The sequence below is a fragment of the Chiroxiphia lanceolata genome, chromosome 5 (genome assembly GCF_009829145.1).
Source record: "Chiroxiphia lanceolata isolate bChiLan1 chromosome 5, bChiLan1.pri, whole genome shotgun sequence".
NCBI lineage: Eukaryota > Metazoa > Chordata > Aves > Passeriformes > Pipridae > Chiroxiphia > Chiroxiphia lanceolata.
The window spans coordinates 46,580,394-46,602,888 of record NC_045641.1 but is presented as its reverse complement, the minus strand read 5'-3'; the positions used below and the strand labels follow the sequence as shown (position 1 = coordinate 46,602,888).

The window sequence follows — 22,495 nt, the reverse complement described above, 5'->3', positions numbered from 1 at the left end:
TAGGTTATTGAAGGACTTACATTATCATGTTGTCAGAATTAAGTAAGGCAATATCTGGTTAAGAAGAAATGGCTGCTAGAAGTTATGCAATTAAGAAAAATAATAACTTTTTTATCCATTTATAATTTCTCTTTTTTTGAATTCCTGGAGAGAGTAGTGTCTGAAGCACAGTATAAAAATACACAATATACTTTCTTTTACTTTTGCGGTTTTTAGTTATCACTCAAAAGAACATAGTTATAACAGAAGGGACAGAGACTTGCTTCACTTTAAGTTTTTGAATAATTTATTATTCCAAAAAGATTCTTAGAAGTTTTTTGGTGTAAAGATCAAAACGTTTGTCAAATGCTTGGCCAGTTACATGATTAAAATATATGTCAGATATATAGATTTAGAAATTTGATGTTTTTTAGAGGGAGAGAGTATGATCTAAACAAGTTTTACCTCTGTCTTACCTGTTCTCCTGAATTCGGAAGTTTATTGTTATTTAACCTTACTTTCATATTCCTTCCTCCTGCTACAGAGCCAAAAATACTGTACCATGAAACCTTTGAAGAAAATGAGAATAAAATTCCTTGATACACCATAGTATTTCCAACTTCTGCATAGTGTAGAATGTACAAATTTTGTGAAAACAGTTTCTGCAAAAAAACCCCATCTTAGTTATAAAAAAGTATAGTCTAACTGCACTAGAAACATCAATTAATTTATTTAGCTGGAGAACTAGATATACTAATATGGTGGGTTTCTGTGGCTGGGTTTTGGTAGTGGGGGGGGCTACAGGGGGGGCTTCTGTTAGAAGCTGCTGGAAGCTTCCCCTGTCCAGTGGAGCCAATGCCAGCCGGCTCCAGGACGGGCTTCCTGCTGCTGGCCAAGGCCGAGCCAATTAGGAGTAATAGTAATGCCTCTGTGATAACATATTTAAGAACAGAAGGTTGTTGCACAGAAAGAATTCCAGCCAGGGAAGAGCAGAATGAGAACATGGGAAACACAATGTAGACACCAAGGTCAGTGCAGAAGGAGGGGCAGGAGGTGCTCCAGGCTCCAGAGCTGTGGCCCCTGCAGCCCGTGGTGCAGACCATGGCAGAGCAGCTGTGCCCCTGCAGCCCATGAAGGACCATCGGGGTGCAGAGACCACCCGTAGCCCATGGAGGAGCCCATGCTGGAGCAGGTGGATACCCAAAGGAGGCTGTGACCCTGTGGGAGCCTCAAGATGGAGCAGGGTCCTGCTGGAGACCTGCAGCCCATGGAAAGGGAAGCCCACGGTGGAGCAGGTTTTTTCCTGGGTAGGACTTGTGGCCCCTATGGGGGACCCACGTTGGTAGAGCTCATTCATGAAGAACTGCACCCCATGGAGGAGTGACCCACGGGACAGCAGTCTGGGAAAAACTGCTGCCAGAGGGATGGACTCATGCCGGAGAGACTCATGTCTCCCATGGGAGGGACTCCATGGGAGCAGGGGAAGGACTCCTCTCCCTGAGCAGCAACAGAAACAAAAACCGACTGTAACCTCCATTCCTCATCCCCCTGCACCACTGGAGAGGAGGAGGGAGAACATGGAAGGAAGGAGGAAAGGTGTTTTTAAGATTATTTTACTTCTCACTCTTTCGCTCTGACCCTGTTAGTAATAAATTCAATTAATATCCCAACTTTGAGTCTGTTTTGCCTGTGATGTTGATCAGTAAGTGACCTCTCAGCTCTTATCTCAACTCATGAATCCTTTGCTGTTTTTTTTTCTCTCCTCTGTCCAGTTGCAGAGGGGAGTGAGAGAGCAGCTTAGTGGCTACCTGGTATACCCACTACAACTACAGTGGCAACAAAAGCAGATTACTCTCCACTATCCTCTTCCCTACCCTGAGCTACGCTATTCCTCAAAGCTATCGCAAAGCACGAACTCTGTAGTTCATCCCATGGATTTGATGGCACCTAGATGCATTATTTGATGGAGAAAATTGGTATTCTTCTAAAGCTGACATCAGGTTCTGATTCATCAAACTACTTGTGGACAGATCCTTAAAATCAGGCAAAAGAAATGCAGATATGAAACGACGCAGTAATATTTTCCAAACAAGCCATGTTCTTAGCTCCTACTGAAATCAATGTCTTTTAATGCCATTCATCTGCTTATAAACCCATTGGGCATATCATCTACACTTTCCAATCTTTAACAAAGGAAGAATGTGAGCATACAGTCTTGGATCAGTGTTCACTTGTGTCCAGTGAGATCAAACACGGAAACCAACCCCCTGGATGACATCCCTTCCTTCTGTTGTGTCAACTGCACTGTGCAGCTTCCTGTGGTCTGCAGATTTGCTGAGGGTGCACTTGATCTCACTGCCTGTGTCACTGATGAAGATACTGATGAGCATCAGCCCCCAAACAGAGCTAACCCTAAGGGACACCACCCATGACCATCCTCTACCCAGACACAGAGCCACTGACCACAGCTCTCTGGCTGCGCCCATCCAACCAACTCAGTGGCCCATCCATGTCTTTCCAGTCTGGAGATAAGGATGTCATGTGGGACAGTATCAAAGGCCTTATTGAAGTCTAGATAGATGACATCTGTCAGTCTTCCCTTGTTGGCCATTGCCATCACTCCACCACAGAAGGGCACCAGATTGGTCAGGCACCATTTGCCCTTGCTGGATGCCTTGGATCATCTCCTTGTCTTTTATGTGCCTTAGCACGTCTTCTAGGAGGATCTGCTCTGTGGTCTTCCCAGGCACAGAGGTGAGGCTCACCAGTCTGTAGTCACATGGATCATCCTTTCTCCCTTTTAAAAAACAGGAGCAAGGTTTCTTTTTTTCCAGTCACTGAGGCCTTTGCCTGACTGCCATGACTTTTAAAATATGATGGAGAGTGGCTTGGCAACAACATCAGCCCGTTCCCTCAGGACCCTGGGATGTCCATCATGAGGTTCAATAGACTCGTGGCTAATCAGCTTCAACAAGCCATCCTCAACCTGCTCTTTGCTTACAGTGGGAGGGATTTCACTCCTCCCACACACACCCAGAGGATGAGGAACTTGAGACAAGCGGGAAGCTTCACTGCCAGTGAAGACTGAGGCAAAGAACTCATTGAGTACCTCAGCCTTCTCCATATCAGTCGCCACCAGTTTACTCTTCTTGATTATCAGGGGAAGTACACTCTCCTTGGCCTTTGTTTTCTGACCTATGTACTTACAGAATCCCTTCTTGTTATTCTTCACGTCCCTCACTAAGTCCCGTTCCAGCTTTGCCTTGGCTTTTCTGACCCCATCCTTACACATTCAAACCATATCCTTCTGCTCTCCAAAGGTCACCTGTCCCTGGCTCCACTGGCTGTGCATTTCTTTCTGTTCCTCAGTTTGAGGAGCAGATCCTTGCTCAGCCATGCTGGTTTCCATCCTGCCTTGCTTGATTTCCACACCTGGAGAAAGTGCTCTTGAGCTCTAAGAAAATTTGTCTTACAATGAATACTGACTGCTTTTCAGAAGGAGTTACTGAAATTGAGAAGATTATTTTCAGTAAGAGTTTTACTATCAGAAAATTTTAGAGATATTTTGACTCCTAGTACAAGAACTATACAGGTCCAGTTAAATCCTGGGTATACATTTATGCTAAGAAACTAAGTGTCCAGTTAATAATTTCTTCATTAAAAATACCTTTCACATCTGCTCAACATAACTTTAGAAAAAAAATTCTTCTAGACTATCTGGATATAAGAATTACAATAATAATAATATATAAGAATAATATATTATAAGAATAGTAATCATATTCTGCCATCTAGTGGCCCAATATGTTGCATTCATTCTCCTGTATCAAAATGAAGTTTGAAAACTTACTAAAACAAATGAACTACTGAATTTTAAAGATTTTTTAAAATTTTATTTTATACTCCTTAAGGATAAAAAGGATTAACTTTTCCCTAAGTCATTAATTTGAAATTTACTAATAAAACTGCAATAAAACTGCAAGTTATAAAACAACTGTTCACAGAAGCATTCTTACCATTATTAATAAGATTTGAGTGTAGCTAGTGTATTCAGCCTTTTTGAACCCTTTCTGGACATGGAACAATCAGCATGGACTTACCAAGGGCAAATCACATCTGATCACCAGGACGGGCCTCTGTGACAAAACTACTTGATTAGCAGAGGAAGGGAGATAAGTAGATGCCATTTACTTTTCACAGTAGTGCATGCTAGGAGGATGAAAATCAATAGACTTAAACTGAAGCAAGGGAGATTCCAGCTGTACCTACGATAAAGAGTTTTCCCTATGAACATGCTGCCCTGTTGGAACACATTGCCTAGAGAAGCTGTTCAATCTCTTGTTTTCAGAAGTGACTGCATAAAGCCCTGAGCAACCTGGTCTAATCTTACAGCCTTTGAACAGAAGGTTGGACTAGAGACCTCTCCTAAAATCCCTTATGATCTGCATAGTTCTGTGACTCTATACATGTTCAACAGAAAGTAAACTTTTCCACCTGAACTATGTCACTTCAACACTTGATAACCAGAGACTTCAGCGTGGTACTTTCTTGCATCATATGATGCAACAGTCTTGCATCTCTTCAGAAGGTAACTAGGAGTATATCAGCCCCCAAGCAAGTAAATGAGCTTTTGGTAAGTGGAATAAACAAGTGTTAGACAACAGAAGCACCAAGAAACATGATGCACTACATTAAGAAAGTTTCATATAAATCTGAAGATCAAAACAGTGAGTCACAATTGACTCAAAGAGGGGGAAAAAAAGGATACTTAATTAAGTCAGAATAACATAATCTTAAGAACAGAGAAAAATGTGATGCTACAGCACTGCTGAAACAACTTGTCCTCTTGTGTATTTTTTAATTATTTCTCATGCAGTCATCATGAAAAACATTACCTGAATATCTGAAGAGAACGGGGCTGGTTTAAATGTCATGGAACAATGTGATCTAGAAAGTAAAAGAGGAGGAGGAGGAGTTCTGCTTTTTTTCTTGTTGCTCATAACTTCTTTGAGACTGTGATACAAGGCACTTTGTTCAGCTTCAACTTGCTCAATTAAAGTTAGTGCTGCCTATGATTTAAATTAAAACAAAAGGGAGAAACTATTAAAATATAACAATCAGAGAGATTTAGCACTCATAAATACTTTTCGGATTATCATACAAAATTTCACTGCTATGTAGAAAATTTTTACAGATTTTTGAATCGTCTTACATTCTAAATCAGGATAAACAGTACTTTGTGTAAGCTTTCATATGTAGATTAATTTCACAATTAGGGAATGCAGGATTGCATATGAAAGAGATAGGGTTGAGGCATATCCAATTTTGGAAGAATCTATAGGAAAAAAGAGAATGATTACAAATAATATTGAAGCAATTAGCGCCAAGCTGTGATTAGCTCCAACAAGAAACAAAAAAGATATCAACTCTTATTTGAGAGAAAGCTGAAAATCTAATCTGTGGAATTTCTGCAGGAGCTGTGGCTGTGGTTAGACTGATTTTCTGTACTTTGAAAATAGAGGAAAGAAATAAAGTCTAGAAATGAAGAAAAAGGAGGAGAATGTGAGAAGCATCCATACCTGTACAGTGGTTTACTACATGAGAAATGGTTATTTGTATGCTCCTCAAAATAAAATAAAATGCTACCTATTTTGCTATATAATAATAACAACAGGCTTATATGATATGTGCTGAGTACAGTAGAAAAGACCAAAATATAAGAGTAATTCTATATAGAGCTCTAATAAAAAAGGCAAAAGCATGAAAAGAAAGGTTTTGTTGTTTTCAGGGGTTTTGCTGTTTATTAAGTGAGCACTGTCTACCTCAAGGAAGAAAATTAATTGAGCATGTAATATCAAAGGAGATCATACTAAGTTTGTCCAGACAAAGTGGATTCTTACATTTTCTGGCAAATAGCTGCAGATATATTATATTCTTTTATCTACATCTTTCTTGGTGAAAAGTGAACAGAAGCAAGATGAAGTGAAGGTCAGTGTAAGGCCTTGGCAAATATTTGTTTGGGATAATCACACATTTCTTGGAAATTGCTTCTACATCTTCATCGGTGACTACAGTTACAACTTTCATACCATATCACTACATCTGGTATTCATAAATAACATATTATACAAATATATGAGAGATTTTTAATGTATATCTTTTCTAATCCAGTTTTTGAATTCTTCCGACATAAAAGATATATGTACTATCATGCTTCCAAATTTGTGGCACTTAAAAGAAAAACACTTTCCAGTATCCTCTTGTTTAAAATACTCTTTCATCTATTATATACTGAAAACTGTAGATTCTGTTATCTTTGTACAGGCTATAAAGAAATTTAAAGCCCTGCTGATGAGGAGGCAATTTTCATGGACAGATGCTGGTACAAAGCTCAGTAGAAAGACTCTCATTGATTTCAAGAGACTTTGAAATGAGACTATGAAGAACTTCTAGCCCAGATAAATTCCAAAATTCCAATTTCAAAACTTTTATTTAATAAGTCACCAGCCAAAGTATATTCTAAGGCAACTTAAAGATCTTGGAAAACGAACAATGTTGAAGACTACAATAAGGAAAACTGCATGACATTTTGGCAAGGCACACATTCATAACGGTAAAGTCTGGGTGATTAAGTGTAGAAAGAAAGACCATATCTTCTTTCAGGTTTCCTGAAATCTCCATCTATGCACAAATTTTGGGGAGGTCCTCTTTCCTTGTTTTAAGGTCACTTTATTCTTTTATTATAATGAAACTTCTCACAAAAAAAATTGACAATAGCAGTTAAAAACACACACTGTTCCTCAAGTTCCTTCCATTTTTCTTTTTTTTTAAGAAGGAGTAATTCCTGACTTAATTACACAGAACATGAAAAACTGTGATAATGATAAAGAATTTCTGTCATAAGATATTTCTTATTACCTCCAGTAGCTGCCTTTGGGAAGTACTAGTTAACTCTTCAGGGAACTTCTGTGCAGCCTTTTGCATCAAAAAGATTGCTCTGGATAGCTTATTCTTTTTTATTTTTTTCATTATAAGTGCCTCTATAAAACAGATATTTTAAGACATCTATAAAACAGCAGCAATAATTTATTATACTTCTAAAATCTTAATTAATAGGCCTTACCTGTTAAATAGTGGAAATCTTTATTTTTCTTCACATCAAACTTACTAGACTTAAGACTTCTGTCATCCATTTCATCACCTGTGTGGGAAGGAAATACCAAGTTATTTATTTTGATAGTGCTATTGTGAAAAATTCAGTGAGAGGGGTTAATATGTAGTTTGTAGTAAAGCTCTGCTCCATCTCATGTTCTTCTCTTTGGTTCAAGTAGAATTTCTTGAACAGATCATGCCACTGAAAATATTCCACCCTCCTGCTCTAACATCTCTAGTAGTTATCCTAACATCACAGAAAAAAAGAGCTCTTGTTTCATCATAGGGAGCACGGCACAGGGGAGCTCTACAGTGTCAAACTAATGCTAGTTTTTAATTTTAAAAAACCAAAACAACACTAAGAATGAGAGAACAAGTAGAGTTTTTTCAGAAGGCATTTGGCAAGAGTGAGATATCTGCTGACTGAAAAGATATAAAGACAACTTTATAGGAGTAGAAATTCAAATTACCAAGAGCATTGAATAAATATTCAAGGCATTCTCTAGAGAGAAAAACAGGATTACAGAAAAAAAATCTGCAGAACATCCCCCCATTTTTCTTTACTGGCACTGTAACAGTTAGTAACTAAAATACAAAACCAAACTGTCTAGGAATGAAATCCACTACTTGTAGCAAAGTTTAACTCCCATTGATTGAGTAGAGGCTAGAGACTATTGTCATGCAAATCTAAATTCTGCAAATTCAGTACAGTATTTCCGTCTATATGAGGCATACAAACTGCCCAACATCAGCTCCTCTTCAAAAAGCAGGTACTCCTTTATTTCTTAGTATTACAAAATATATTAACAAAAGGACTCTAATCAAGCTGTGAAGATTATTTAACTTTACTGAAACCTACCTTGTGTAATTTTAAGAAGTTTCACAGCTACTCGATGTTGGGCTTGAATGAGCTCCAGGTGTAAATCTGCTACAAAACCATTATCTGTTCCTGTTTTGTCATTACCACATCCCAAAACAGAATTCAAATTCTGATCATTTGAGTCCACCTAATAAATAGGAAGTGGCAATTAAGCAAATACACACTTTTTTTACTTAGCTTACTGCATTTTTCTTAACACTGATATTATTTCAGTACATTGATAAACACTGAAATTTGTCATATCTGTCTAATATGCAATCAATCAAGAAAGCATGGTAGGAAGGAAAATGACCAGGCAGAGAAAGCATAGGCAATGGAGAGAGTAAACTAGACAAAATCTGAGCATGAATAGGAAACTGGATCAATAATAAAGATGAAACTGCAGAAAAATACATTTTATTGTGTTACCAATCCACACAAATAAATTCATATTAGTGTAGAATGATAATACTTAGAAAATCTGAACTCACATCAACAGCAAAAATTAATTTTAATAATAAACAGTTGCAAGCAATAAATATTAAAAGTATTTCTGTTTTTAATTTATAGAAGAAATCTATATATTATAATTATTTCAAAAGAAAATTGTAAAGAAAACTTAAAAGAGTTCATAATTTATTACTGAAAGAGAAAAATGCTATTTCAACTTGTGCTGGTTTGGCTGAGGTAGAGTTAATAATCTTCATAGTAGTTGGCATGGGGCTGTGTTTTGGACTTGCGCTGGGAACAGTATCGATAATGTCAGGGATGTTTTCATTATTGTTGAGCAGTGCTTACACAGCATCAGGGCCTTTGCTGCTCCTCATACCACCCCACCAGCAAGCAGGCTGAGGATGCACAAGTAGATGGGAGGGGACACAACTAGGACAGCTGACCCTAGCTGGTTGTATGGTATGGGATATATGGGGTATGGGATGTGGGATATCCCATACTATACAACCTCATGATCAGTATATAAATCTGAGTGAAGATGAAAGGAGGGGGTTGTTTGGAGTGATGGTGTTCATCTTCCCAAGTAACTGTTATGAGTGATGGAGTTCTGCTTTCCCGGAGATGGCTGAACACCTGCCTGCCCATGGGAAGCAGTGAATAAATTCCTTGTTTCATTTTGCTTGTGTGCACAGCTTTTGCTTTACCTATTAAACTGTGTTTATCTCAGCCTATGAGTTGTCTCAGTTTTACCCTTCCCCCATGTCCCTGTGAGAGATTGAATAAGCTGCTGTGTGGGGCTCAGTTACCAGCTGGGGTCAAATCACAACACTGATAAACAGATTTATTTTTTCTATTCTCTTCTTACATAGGGCAGGAAGGCGATGTACATTTGCCAGTACTAAAATTCCTAAGTATAAAGAAAATATGACATTTGTGTCATCAAAAGACAATATATTATTCATGGATTCTTTTGCAGTGCAGCTTTTTGTAAACTTTACCTTTGTACAGCAGTTGTCAAATATTGACTTTCCATCTGGTAGAAGGGTCATTAACCGAGATGTGTTCATTCCATTAATTGCTTTTTCAAGACTTTCGTAAGCAATTTGTAATTGTTCCATAGGAGTTTTCTGAAATGAAAACACATATAAACACATTTTATTAGATAACAGCATTAAAAACTGTAACATGGACTATCAAAAGTAAATTGCTATAGTTTTTAGCTGCTGAAGTTTAAAATTTGTCAAATAATCTTTACATAGGCACTGCTCCCCATGCTTTCATATACTCATATCAGTGTTTTAAATTTCAAGTAGGACTGACTTTCCTTCAGCTCCAAAAAAAAAAAAAAAAATTACCAGGAGTTAGCTTATAGCAGAATGAAATTGAACTTCAGGAATTAAGTTGAAAACACGGTATTTTTCACAAGCAGTTTTTCAATGTTCCATTAGATGTTGTTAAGAAAACACTGTTTTTTCAGAAAATACCACCTTTAAGTAGACTGTTGCTGAATTAAGCCTTCTCCGTGTGTAAGCATTAGATATATCATTGACAAAAGTCCTGAATCCTCAGACTAATGCATATCTTTCCTTCTTAATGTGTTTTAGTAAGTCATTTGATTGGGCAATTCTCCAAAGTGCTGAGCTATTAACACACTGAACAAAGCAAGGACACTCAAGACGTTTCATCTATTCCATACATCCCTTACAAAAACAAAGAAGCAAAAGTACAACCCAAAATATTTTCCTAAATGAAGCAAGGACTAAAATTTCTACCATCTTTAAAAAAATGTGCTATTAAACCATTTAAAGCTGGTACTACACATTGGCATAAAAAAAGGGTGTATAGCAGAAAACAGTATGATCATGCTGTAAAAGTTTCAAATAAAACTTCTGCCATATAAAGGATTGATAAAAAAGACTCAGGGAAAATTTTCAAATTTTATTTCATTTGAAAAAATATCTTTGTTTTTTTCCTCTGCACTAGCAAGATTGTGTGAAACAATCTTTGTAAAACTAAATATAAAATTGTATTAAAAGCTTCAAGCAGAAATATTCTTACACTATTTAAAGTCATCGTATTAATGAAGATAAATTAGACATTACCATCAGTATTTCAGGGATATCACAGGTTTCATCTTGTGACAGAGAGGCACTTCTTTCTGCTTTTTTTATAGGAAGAAAATCAGAAGTGAAAATTAAATAAATTCAGAAAATTTTAGTTCCATTTGATTAGCTCTACTAAGAGTCTGGCAATAATTCAGTTCTTCAGTGCTTGACTATGAGAGGTAGTTATATTGATACTTGAAAAGCTTTCTGGGGTTTAGACACGTAGCTACAATATGTACAGTTATATTAATACAGGAGATGATTATCCAATGATTTTGCATTTTTAAATTTACCCTATATTTCACACCAACATTATATCTAAGCCAGCAAAACTTGGACTCATTTTGTAGTTCCTCACATTGTTGTAGCATTCATATCAATTCTCCATTTTGAAATCAATTCAAATCTATTATTATCTAATTCACAGTGGGTTTAATGCTAATTTTACTTACAGGAGCATTTTTAAGTATAGGTGGTCGTGTTTTTATGACATATACTATTTCAATTTAATATTTCTCTAAGTGGTATTATCACCTTTTAATGTTCACTTTGACTGTTTAAATTTTTTTCACTTATAAAGAATGCATTTAGACTTGTGTTTTCTTTTTCAAAACAAGAGGAAACAATTTATCAGTTCTGGGTTGCAGCCCTCTAATTTCATTTCTTTGCTAAAGTAAATCAGTTTTTTACCCTTTCAGAGGGACAACCTGCTAGTCACTCCACTTTTGCCTGCTTATTTCTGCTAGTTCACCATCTCTTTCTCATAAATATGAAAATCTATATTCGCTCCATTTAGTAAATAGACTTAGCATAAAAATGTGTTTGTCTGGCTATTTGTCAGCCTGTTTTGACCAATGGTTCCTATCTCTTCAGGTTTTTTTTCCTCCAAAAAGACATATTTAAACTGAATGAAAAAGAAGAGAAGTGGTTCTAAAAGGAGGATTCCTCCAGTCTCCCTGAGAACAGTATCATTTTCATAACACCACCAAAAACAATATCTACTCTACCTTTATAATGAACAGTAGTTTTCCAAGATTTTTTTACTTTCAAAAGAGCAAAACTATTGTCATTCCTTTCTGTTTCTAGATATGGTCTAAAAGGATCCTTAACATTTACTCTTTAGTTACCATAAAGAATTTATGAGAACTATGATACATATTCCAAAATACACAATAACAGAGAACTTCTAAAAGTGTGTCTAAATATTCATATTTTACAGCATTAGTTAGGCTTTGGAAGGAAAGATTTTAAATGTAATTGTGATTGCATTATATCCCAGTAGTGTCAGCCAAGTTCAATTTCAAAGACAATTGAATTCCTATACAAAAATCAAGGGTGAAAAAATCAAGAAAACCAAACTGATGACCCAGTAAAAGCAAAGCTTCAGTATGACCTCAATATTTTCCTCTTTTGTTTGACCTGCCAGTAGTTAACCAGCATTTGAATGCTCCAAATGAGCTGTAGCACATACTGCCTTCTGCCCAGCCAATATTCAGGGAACGTATCAGTGATCTGAGGCTACTCTGAAGGGGCTAAGACACATATAGACCCATGGGGAGGGCAAGTAATAAGAGGTGTAATTCAAAATGGGGTTACTCTGGTATAACTGGAAATGTAAGGAAAAAAGGCATAGATCTTATGAAAATCAGGTTTCATTAGTTCCAATTACAGATGAAATTCTGTGCAAAAAATTATCATTCCACTCTCAACAATCTCTTTACAACATTTTTTGAATACCTATGTTGTCAAAGTTTTCAACTCAGAAAAGTTCCTATCTTGAAAGTCATTCTTGAAAGAAAACCAAATGTTTGTTGAAAGCTTTACCTTCTTTTTTCTTAGATTCACTCATAGAATTAGCTATGTTTTCCAATACTTCAGTTAGACACAAAGTTATCTCTGCAAACATTACATTCGTGTCTGCTATGCTGCTCTTCTCAATTACTTCATTTATTATCCAGAGTATATGAACCCACTAAAAACGGGGGGAGGGGAAAGAAAAAGAATCAAGGCAGAGTTAAAACAAATTTTTGGAAGATATTTTTGTATTACAGAGGTAGATACGGTTTTGCACTCAAAATTGTTTAAAAATATTCATGAGCATGCACACAACTCCTTTCTTGGATTGGTCTTCTTTTTCTGAATGCCATCAGATTAAGATGGTGAATTTATGCTGTTCCATAGCCCCTCTTTCTTCAGAGAGCAGACTTTTTTTATTTTAGAATATTATCATTCCTGCCATTCCTTTGAGAAAGGTTTATGAATGTTCTACAGCCACAACTTTTATACCTTGGTATAGTGTAGTAATTCTTCCAGTAGATTTGATCATATGCCTCTCATTTATCCCAATATCTTCCCACTTAAACAGTATAAGAGACCTGAATGCTACTGTTGTACGTACAGAGGAAAGTAACCATATACTACCTCTTGGTGAATCTCTGAACAATTTTACTAGAGGGACCAGGTCACAAAATTAACTCCTCCAGGAACTGTTTGGTTAGCATCAACTGGCAGCCCAGAGAAACCAGTATGAATTATCTTCAGAAGACTGCACTTCACAATAGTCTCTCAGTCTCAGGAAAAGTTCAGAGTAAGGTTGTGACTCTGTCCAGTGGGACAAATACTATTGATGCCCCTCTGCCTTGTCTTAAGCTGTAAGGTTTTTGCCACTTTGTTCAACTATCTAGAGAACTTCCTTGAAATATATTGATATTTTCTGCCACAACATATCAAATGTTTCTTCTTTTATTATGCCCAAATGCTTTCACTATTTTAGCTTCTTAACACCATGGCCCACTGGTAGAGAATGGGTTACTTTACTGCAAAAAGACTAAGAGATATTTTGATGTTGACATATGGGAGCACAGTTTGTTCAAAGCATATATACAATTCCTATTTTCAGTGAAGAAGACTATCTGCATTTCACCACAAGAAAATGTACTTAGGCTGGATACCAGTATTTTATCTTGGCTTAACTATAATAGACTGCATTCATATTAAGAGAAATACATTATAATGAAGGAGTACTTGGTAAGCTTTGTATTTGTGGATATATTCTAAGTAGTCACTTCCACTTGTTTGGATTTGCTGAAGTTCCATTTTACACTTCTGCCACAAACACATTATTACATCAAAAAGTATTTCTTTGTCAGGATGGACATTCTGGAAAGAAAAAAACAATATAATTGTGGAAACAGGTAGGCATACAAACACACAAATAATCCAGTATATCAAGAGTCTCAACATTTTTCAACATAAGTAAATAAACTATAATCATATGTCATTTTCTTCCAAGGAATGACAACATTTTGACAACATCTTGAAAGCTTAAGAAATATTTTTAAAAAGTAATTCTGGTAGACCACACAAGCTTTTCTTCTCCCAACAATACAAGTGGATTTAGAGGTTTGGGGGCTTTATTTCTCTTTTTTATGACAAGCACTTAAAAGTAACGCAGACAAGGAAAGAAGTGAAATGAAAATTACACAAGAAAGCAAATTATCTGTGAAATGTTACAATAATCGACACATTCTGGAGAAACTTTACTTTTTTTTAATTACAGTATTTAAATATTTGCAGAAGAAAATCTAAATTAATAAATTAATAGTTTTATTTTGCATTGAGAGAGTACTTCCATGGGTTGTTGGTGCATCTCAGATGATGGAGCAGTGAAGAACAACTTAAAGAACTAGAAAAAAAAGCTTGGAGTGAAATATCTAACAGCTGAAAGAAATGTTAAGCGATATCTGCATCCTGTGAAGAGAATAATTAAGAAATTCAAATCTCTATTCAGTTACCCTCCTAATTAACACATTTTAAAAGGCAATAGAGGCCATCTACACCATGTAAAACACATTCTGATCAGAGAGTAAGGACAGATTAGGTATCAAAGAGATTTGTGGGAAAATGTAGAAGAACCAGAAGAGTTTAAATCTAGGTAACTTCCTCCATGATACAGAAGTCATGTTATAAAACTGACAAATCATGCTATCTAAAGGTACAGCTACCTCACAGGCAACGTATTTTGTCTGACTATAGTACCCTAATGCTAAAAATGTGTGTGCCCTAATTGTATTCACATTGTGTCAATATTCAAATTCTATCTAAAATAAATTTTGCAGTAAAGACATATGCCATGTTAGCAGAACAGGTTTTTTCTAAGGAAAATTTTTCATTAGTCTTTTGGATCACAAACTATTTCAATGTAAATGCTATTAATGGAGACATTATATATACATGTATATATACAACACTAGGTTTTTCCCTCCCAGTAGCACATTAAGGGGAAATCTCAGTTTCAGGATGTAATATATAAGTGGGAATAAACAATCAGATGTATAATGGGATTAATTCTTCAGCACAGAGAGTCCCACTCTCACTGGTTTTGTTGTTGTTGCTGCTTCTTTTGCATTTTTTGCAGTGAGAATTAACCTTAAATTGCAGACATACTGCTGCTATAAAGACATAATTCCTTAGGGTAACTGCCCCCATTTCTACAAATATTGCAGAAATGTTTTCTACAGCTGAGCGTATTTGCCTACCTAAATCTAACATACGTCAAGAAATTTGATCTCTGCTTGATAAGTGGAAACATGCAATCAGCTCTACAGTCTTCCAAATAGATTTAATATATATTAAACATTTTTAAGTAGCCTGATTACCTAGCACCAATTTTAGAAAATTAAACCATTTTTTAATCACAAATTGATTAAATTTTGTAAGTACATTTTTTCATTTTTTTATATTCTTACAGGTTGTTAATCATGCAACTGATTCCTTTGGTCTTCAATTATATGCACTAATCACAAATTAAGTTATACACTTAAAAGAAACGTCTCTAATTCTGTTATTACCTGCTGAGATGTGGAAACACAGGAAAACACTGTTGTTGCCAAAATGGTAAGATCGTTATAAGGCTCTCCATGCTTTAAGGAACCCTCTACATTCAATGTTTATAAAAAAGAAAGAAAAGGACAGGCAAGACATTATATCTAATTACAAACCTATGTTTGAAAACATCTGAGTGAACTGACTTACTAAAATATGCCAGCAGATAATGTGGTCTAAGAAACAGTAAGTACAGCAGGGACAGATATTCCCAAGTTTACTCACTTCTGTGAAAAGTGAGCATTTCTATTTTTAGGTAACAGAAAGTTTTCAAGAAATTTGCAGGGTTTTTTGATTGTCATAGAATTAAACTGCAGTTACTCTAACAAGTTTTTCTTGCTTCTATGGAAAGAAATTTTGCATAAATCAAGTATAAGAGCAGGAAAAACCCCTTTTTTTCCTGAAAACATCCATTTGTTTTATATCTTTGCTTATAACTTGATGCATGTTTAACATCCATCATGCATTTCACACTGGAGGGGACTTGTATAGTCATATTTTGACAAGTGAAAACTGGACAAAATTCGATAGGTGGTAGTTTCTCAATTGCTAGTTTTCGTCATAGAATACTGCATGCACCATATTACATAGTTTTTAAATAATTAACAAAACCTCTTGCTGCAAAAATATTTTAAATTCAAACACAACTATAACTGAGTAACACTCACCTCTAAACGTTTGTGTCTTTTCAGAACCCTGGGGTGTGCTAGCTTCTTTGCTATTATCTTCACTAACAGAAGAAACACATTCAAATTTTCTTGGAAATAGTAAAGGTTGCATCAATGTAAGAAGCTTGAGCTCCATTTCAGCTTTCTTCCATGTTGGGTCATCTTGAGCCTAATTGAGAGGAAAAAACCCACAGAAATTGGTCTTTAAAATATGTCCTTTGAATACTTACCCTCATAAAAAAAGACTAAATAAAGAATGTCTAAAAAGCATCCAGATTACCTGAAGAAAATTAACAACAAGTTGAACAGCAGAATCAAACACTTCCCATTCTTCATAGCTGAAAGCTAATTTTATGAATTTCACAGCAGCATCTCCAGACACCCCCTTTTCTCCTGCAAAAATGTGATGACAAAAATATTTTCTGTTTTATATATATATATTCAGAAGTTTATTAAATTAATCTAATTTAATTTAATAATTTGAGTATTGATAAATACAAAGATAAAATTCCACGTTTTGAACAATCAGCATATTCTTGAAGGATGCTTTCATAGCTCTACAAGAAATGACAGCTTTATTATTTCATGATAATGTCTATGCTTACATGCGACTTTAATGATGTATCTGCAATCAGAATCATAAAGGTTTGAAGAGACCTCCAAGACCATCAAGTCCAACTTTTAACCAAATACCACCATGCCCACTTAACCATATCACAATGTCCTGCTACATTCCAAAGAGGCTGTACTATTATTGGTATTAACATAACTCTGTACAGAATACCAAGGATCTAGTCCTTTCTGTTACAGGAAGAGTTTAAATCTGGGATCACCCCATAATGACCCTTATTGCCAGAAATTTAGATTAAAATTTACACAGAAACACATAAAATTTCTTTCAAGATAGTTAAACATTTCTCATTATGCGTCAGAAAGTGTTCATGTATACATAGGGAGCCTATTTTCTCACTCTTCAAGTTTATCCAAACCCCAGCAAGGCAGAAAAGGGACTTCATGGTCCTTGGAACTTCAAGTAAATATCTCAGCTAATATATTTATTCAGCAGTGTTCTGCAGTCCTAGCAATATGCCACAGTCACTATCATATCCCCTGGGCACATGGTCACTCAGCTAAAGATGTCAGCAGTATTAACTTAGTAATGGAACTTAGCTGTGATTTCCAAAGCAGCACAATGATTGCTCCAAGGATCTCAACAATCTTTGTGTTACTGCATCCCACTTCTCTTCAGTAAGAAGGTACCAGGAAATCATTGCAGAATTTGGCCTTTCAACTATTGCTGAGGGGCATTAACCTACCTAGAGGAACTTATATGCTGAACAGTATGTGATTACGATGTCCATATATTACAGTATGTAATTTAAATAATTCTTGTGTTAAGAAAACTGTAATGATATATGTACATAATCCCTTCTGAATATCTTAATATTACATGTGTAAACAAACATATCTCATAGAATCACAGAATATCCTGAGTTGGAAGGGAAGGGAACCACAGGGATCGTAAAAGTCCAGCTCCTGGCCCTGCACAGAACCACTCCAATGGTGGACACCATTTTGCAGTCCCTTTATGCATACAACTACTTCTAACATGAAAATTAATTCTACTTACTGAACATTTGCATCACTGGGTACAGAATATTTTGAAATTCAAAGCTAGCTTACCTGTTACTATCAACTGCAGAAGGGTTGATGATGGATTAATGTTACCAAAATGATTGGTGCCACTCCTTGCTCCACCTTCAATACAGACAACTCATTAAATCAATTTATAATGTCTTTGATTTGTTACATTCTAATTAGCCAGTAGTCATATAAAGAAAATATCATTCTGAAGGGTATTTAGTCTCTATAAATTCTTGACAAAATGACAAAAATTTTCTATACCTATGGCTATATGCAGCCCAGAGCCCAGAAAGAAAGGTGTAGTAGGAACCATCTAGTCCAGTGTTTTTCTCAAGTTTTTAAATCTTTGAGTTATTTTTTGGAAAAAAAACCAAACAATAACAACACCAAACAAAACCAAAAACATCAAACACCATGGTATTTGACCTTGCCTGGCACCTAGACCCCCACCCAGCTGCTCTCTCACTCCCACTCCACAACAGGACGGGGGAAAAAATAAGATGGAAAGCTCATGGGTTGAGATAAAATACAGTTTAATGAGAAAACAAAGGTATGTATGACTGCAAGTGAAGTGAAAAAGGGGATTTATTCACTATTTCCCATAGATGGGCAGATATTCAGTCACCTTCTGTAAAGCAGGGTGTCAGGATGTGTAGCAGTTGCTTGGGAAGTGCCCCCATCCTCTCCCTTAGCCACAGGTGTTACTGCTGAACACGATGTTTTATGGACACTTGGTGAGTACAGGTCAGCTGTGCCACCTGTGTCCTCTGCCAGCCTCCTGCCTACGCCCAACCTGCTGGCCTTAGGGCACAGGAGGGTTGGATAGACAGCCTTGATGCTGTGCAACCACTGCTCAGCAACAGTAAAAACACTGGTGTATTAAGAACACTGCTTTAGCCATAAATGCAAGGTGAAGCACTGTAAAGGCTGCTACAAAGAAAGCGAACCCCAGTTTACTTAGAAAATATATGCATAAACTACTGCAGATTTTTACTGATATAACAGACCACAGAACCAACCCCGATTTTTATCTCACATATCATGAAGATAAGAAAGATTACCTGTGTTTACAGGTGCTATTGTTATAAATGAAATATATGCCTTCAGGCAAGTTATTTTTTTTAATAGAAAAGAAATAAAATAAAACAGAGGTCCAGGCTCCTCACCTCCTCCTTTTTGCTTCTTTAAGCTGTTACCTGAGAGGATTTCTAGGCCTGCAAAAAACAGCTCTGAAATGACATCACGAATTTCAATTTCATCGGGAACAGGTGGATGAGGGTGCAAGACATTCCTGCTACTATCAGAGAGTGCTTCCAGGATGGCAAGGAACTGAGCTGCGGCACCATCAAACATTTCCACCAGCAGCCGTTCAGTAGTAGTGCGAGGCCATGGCAACTAAGTAAGAAAAGATAATTTAAGCCTTGTGACATCTAAACTGACTTACAATAGAGCAAAATTTCTTTCAAAACAGTTCTCCATCAGAAAGTAAGTACACGTTTAAAACAGAAAATAACATACTGTAAAATATATTGTTGTCATTAATTTCATGCTTCAAAGGCACAGCAAAGCCTTATGCTAAGAGGATACACTACTTAAGAAGGGTAATAATTTCATAGCAACGAGATGCCCCACTGCATGGCATTTTACTTCAAAAATAATACAATAGAAATTATGAGTGAGAATATTAAGGCCATGTAGTTTAAAGCTAAGTAGATCTCTCCTCGTAATTTTCTAAAGTAGTAATTACTACATCTTCCCCTCTTTTGAGTTTGCTCTGAGTTTTATTAATAAATTCTGCTAACTATGAAACTGAAAAAGTAAAACTTTCTGCTTGTGTATAGCACCATGTGTATTTAGAAGAATTATATCACATATTCATCACATGCAAACCGTAAATAAAGAGAAGGATTATATAAAATGTTAGACTTACATGCAGTGCTTCTTTTGGGCTAACTCTTGAGTCACGTTGAGAGCTTTTTGACTTTCTTCTGGATTCATATACTGCTCTTTTGAAAATCATTACTGACATCTGACACAAAGAAAAAAGTAAGTAAATAACTATGTTATGTGTTCTGTTCATAGAGACCGTAACTACTCTACCTGTTTATAATAAATTGTAGGATGATACCTTTAGAGTCGCCTCTTTAAAAATCTTTCTCCTCTCTGACTTTTCTGGGGAAGAGCTGATATTTTCTAATTGCTTCAGTTCATCAATTTTAACCAGACCACGGCGAGCAAATACCTGTCCAAAGAATTAGAAAACAAAAATTGATACTCTGTTCATATTCTGAATGTTGGTATTTAATTTTAGAGCTGGCCACTGCTTAATGCTAGAAGTCTGTGACTGTGAGTATATTACAAAGAACTATTGCATTTAACTTTGAGTTGATATACTCATTTACATGTGGAAACACATCTCCACTTTGCAGTTAAAATTTGGAATATTGGCAGAACTCTAAATGCATACAATCTGATAATAAGCAGGAATATTGAAATAAATATTTCTCATTCGATTGCATCTGAAATGCTACATAAGGTAAATCAGGATACCTCTCCATGAATGCTGGCTTGACAATCAAAATAACACTGAGAAACTGCAGTATATAAGGTGGCTCTCCATGTCAAATAATGTACAGATAAGAGTGGAATGGATGATTCCATACATATACTGGCCCACAGTAAGTACTCCAGAACCTGTGTTGAAGAAATTCAGTTTCAAAATGAATGCATTTTAACCTACATAAATATACTTCCTACTACTAAAGGACAGATACAAGGACTTATCCTCACCTGGTAGGACAAATTAAGGGGGGGGGAGGGGGGGCAGAGGGGAATCACAGAAATTGTATTAATTTTTAACATTTTCATTGACTTAAAGCATACCTCCTGCATAGTGTTGCTTTTTTCCATCTGAAACTGTGGTCAAGCATTATATTTTAGCCTCCAAACCACCTTAACCACTCCAGTTCACAATAGCCTTGCTACCAGACAAAGGTCTTACACTTTTCTCTCCTCTGCTCTTCCCTTGACAGTTATCCCTCTCCCTTCTGGCAGCTCTAGTGATCACTTTTCAACAAGATCAGCAAGCTTATTTGGGCTGCAATGGAGTCTGTCTTCTTTGGTGACAGCCTGGGCTTAGATTAATTTATAACCATGGAACTAGACTTTCGGCTCTTAACTGGTAGAGCAACATAGTCTCAGTCTCATTTTAAGATCAACAGTCTTATTTTAAGAATTAGTCCTACTAAATTGATTGAACAATATCTTCTCTTTATTATTTTCTTTGGATCAGCTGTTCCCTGAGGTATATAAAATGTGCACAACCATAGTCCTAAATTAAGTCAATATACAGATTTTCTTTTAGTCTAAATTTAAAGAATCTGAAATATCTGCGATCAACTCATTTGTTTCCTGTATAGTAGGAACCTGAATATGTTAAAGGAGGTGCTTAATCACTTCTCATTTCAATAAAAGATGTCCAAAGAGAAAAAATCTTTCCTGCTCAATGAGAGATTAATATAACCAACATATAAGGAAATATACTGTGTTAAGGCTGAATCATATTCTGTTCAAGATTTAGGTGAAAAGAGTAAAGCTAAGACAAACAAAAATTACATTCAGTCAAAAAGAAAAAGGCAGGAGGGAAAGCCCAGGTAGTTTTTAATCAACTATTTTCAACTAAAAAACCCAGCCACCAGGTGTCAGTACATTTCCGCATTTTAGGAAACAAAAGACCAGTTCTTGGGGCATGGCACAGTAATCCAAAACAAAGCACCTAGAATCCTCTCAAACGGCTTAACACATGCCACCTAAGTGTCCAGCAAGACATTACTCCGGGCTCCATTCGACAGCTGAGGAAGGAGCAGACTCCTGAAGGCATGAGGGCTTAGAAATCGGCCACTTTGCAATATAGACATTTTATTTCCTTGTGACCAAGCAGTACTCTTGGCAATGATGATGAAATAGAGACATCAGGGCACAGTGTTATGCAAAATACAGGTGCATTTTCCAAACTCCTGTAAATTTTTCAAGGCTTTTAATTTATTTTGCCATACCTTAGCAGACTGACCTATCGTCATCAAATGTCTGCATATGGTGTAAATATAAACAGTACCTGCAAAAAAAAATTAAAATAAATTAAAAAAACCTGATAAATTCTATCATCCTACATGAAATTTTGTTATGTTAACCAACTGAAACCTTTTCTTATTGTTCAGGTTGTTATTTCCAGAGAAAAAGAAACTATTGATTTTTCATTAAAAAACCAAAAAATAAACTAATGATTTTTCTATTAAAACTTTTCAATTAGAGAAGATGAAGCCATTAAATTCTCTGATGATATTAGCATCAAAAATACCTACATAATGAAGTAGTACAAGAAAAGAATGAAATGTTAAAAATGTATTGTATCAAATTTTTATTAAGTAACTGACAGAGAGAAAAATGTTTTCATCCCCAAATGCCAGAGTCTTTAAAACAAAATACTACCTCTCCTCACAGAACTCACCTTACATGATTCTTTTAGTCTGTCATGGCAGTGGCCTGGCAGACAACGCCACTATTACATGATATTAAGTATGATAAGTGACATGAAGAAAATTGATAGCAAGTTGAGTTTTCAAGAGCATCAAAGTGACTTACAAATAAAAAACCTGTCAAAAATTTACTTAAGCTATGCCATAAAATTGCTTTTCAAAAATCAGTCCAAGAAGTATAAAAAACACTGCAGTTCTGGGGGGGGGAAAAGCCTA

At 36.0% G+C, this 22,495-nt stretch overlaps 1 protein-coding gene across 7 annotated transcripts in view; it reads right to left on the bottom strand.

Moving 5' to 3' along the window:
• The window catches only part of CFAP54 (cilia and flagella associated protein 54), a 108,715-nt gene that overhangs the window by 73,014 nt on the left and 13,206 nt on the right, over positions 1-22,495 (bottom strand). For all 7 annotated transcript variants that reach the window (XM_032689301.1, XM_032689302.1, XM_032689298.1 and 4 more), the window contains exons 5-22: positions 21,800-21,858; positions 20,295-20,438; positions 19,873-19,986; positions 19,675-19,773; positions 18,911-19,139; positions 17,784-17,858; positions 16,381-16,493; positions 16,101-16,269; positions 15,399-15,484; positions 13,573-13,707; positions 12,373-12,520; positions 10,546-10,604; positions 9,442-9,570; positions 7,991-8,138; positions 7,103-7,180; positions 6,898-7,019; positions 4,875-5,048; positions 456-548 (exon numbers count right to left, since the gene is read on the bottom strand). In XM_032689301.1, coding sequence (XP_032545192.1) covers positions 456-548; positions 4,875-5,048; positions 6,898-7,019; positions 7,103-7,180; positions 7,991-8,138; positions 9,442-9,570; positions 10,546-10,604; positions 12,373-12,520; positions 13,573-13,707; positions 15,399-15,484; positions 16,101-16,269; positions 16,381-16,493; positions 17,784-17,858; positions 18,911-19,139; positions 19,675-19,773; positions 19,873-19,986; positions 20,295-20,438; positions 21,800-21,858 — 2,174 coding nt within the window. The remainder of the gene's footprint in view (positions 1-455; positions 549-4,874; positions 5,049-6,897; positions 7,020-7,102; positions 7,181-7,990; positions 8,139-9,441; positions 9,571-10,545; positions 10,605-12,372; positions 12,521-13,572; positions 13,708-15,398; positions 15,485-16,100; positions 16,270-16,380; positions 16,494-17,783; positions 17,859-18,910; positions 19,140-19,674; positions 19,774-19,872; positions 19,987-20,294; positions 20,439-21,799; positions 21,859-22,495) is intronic.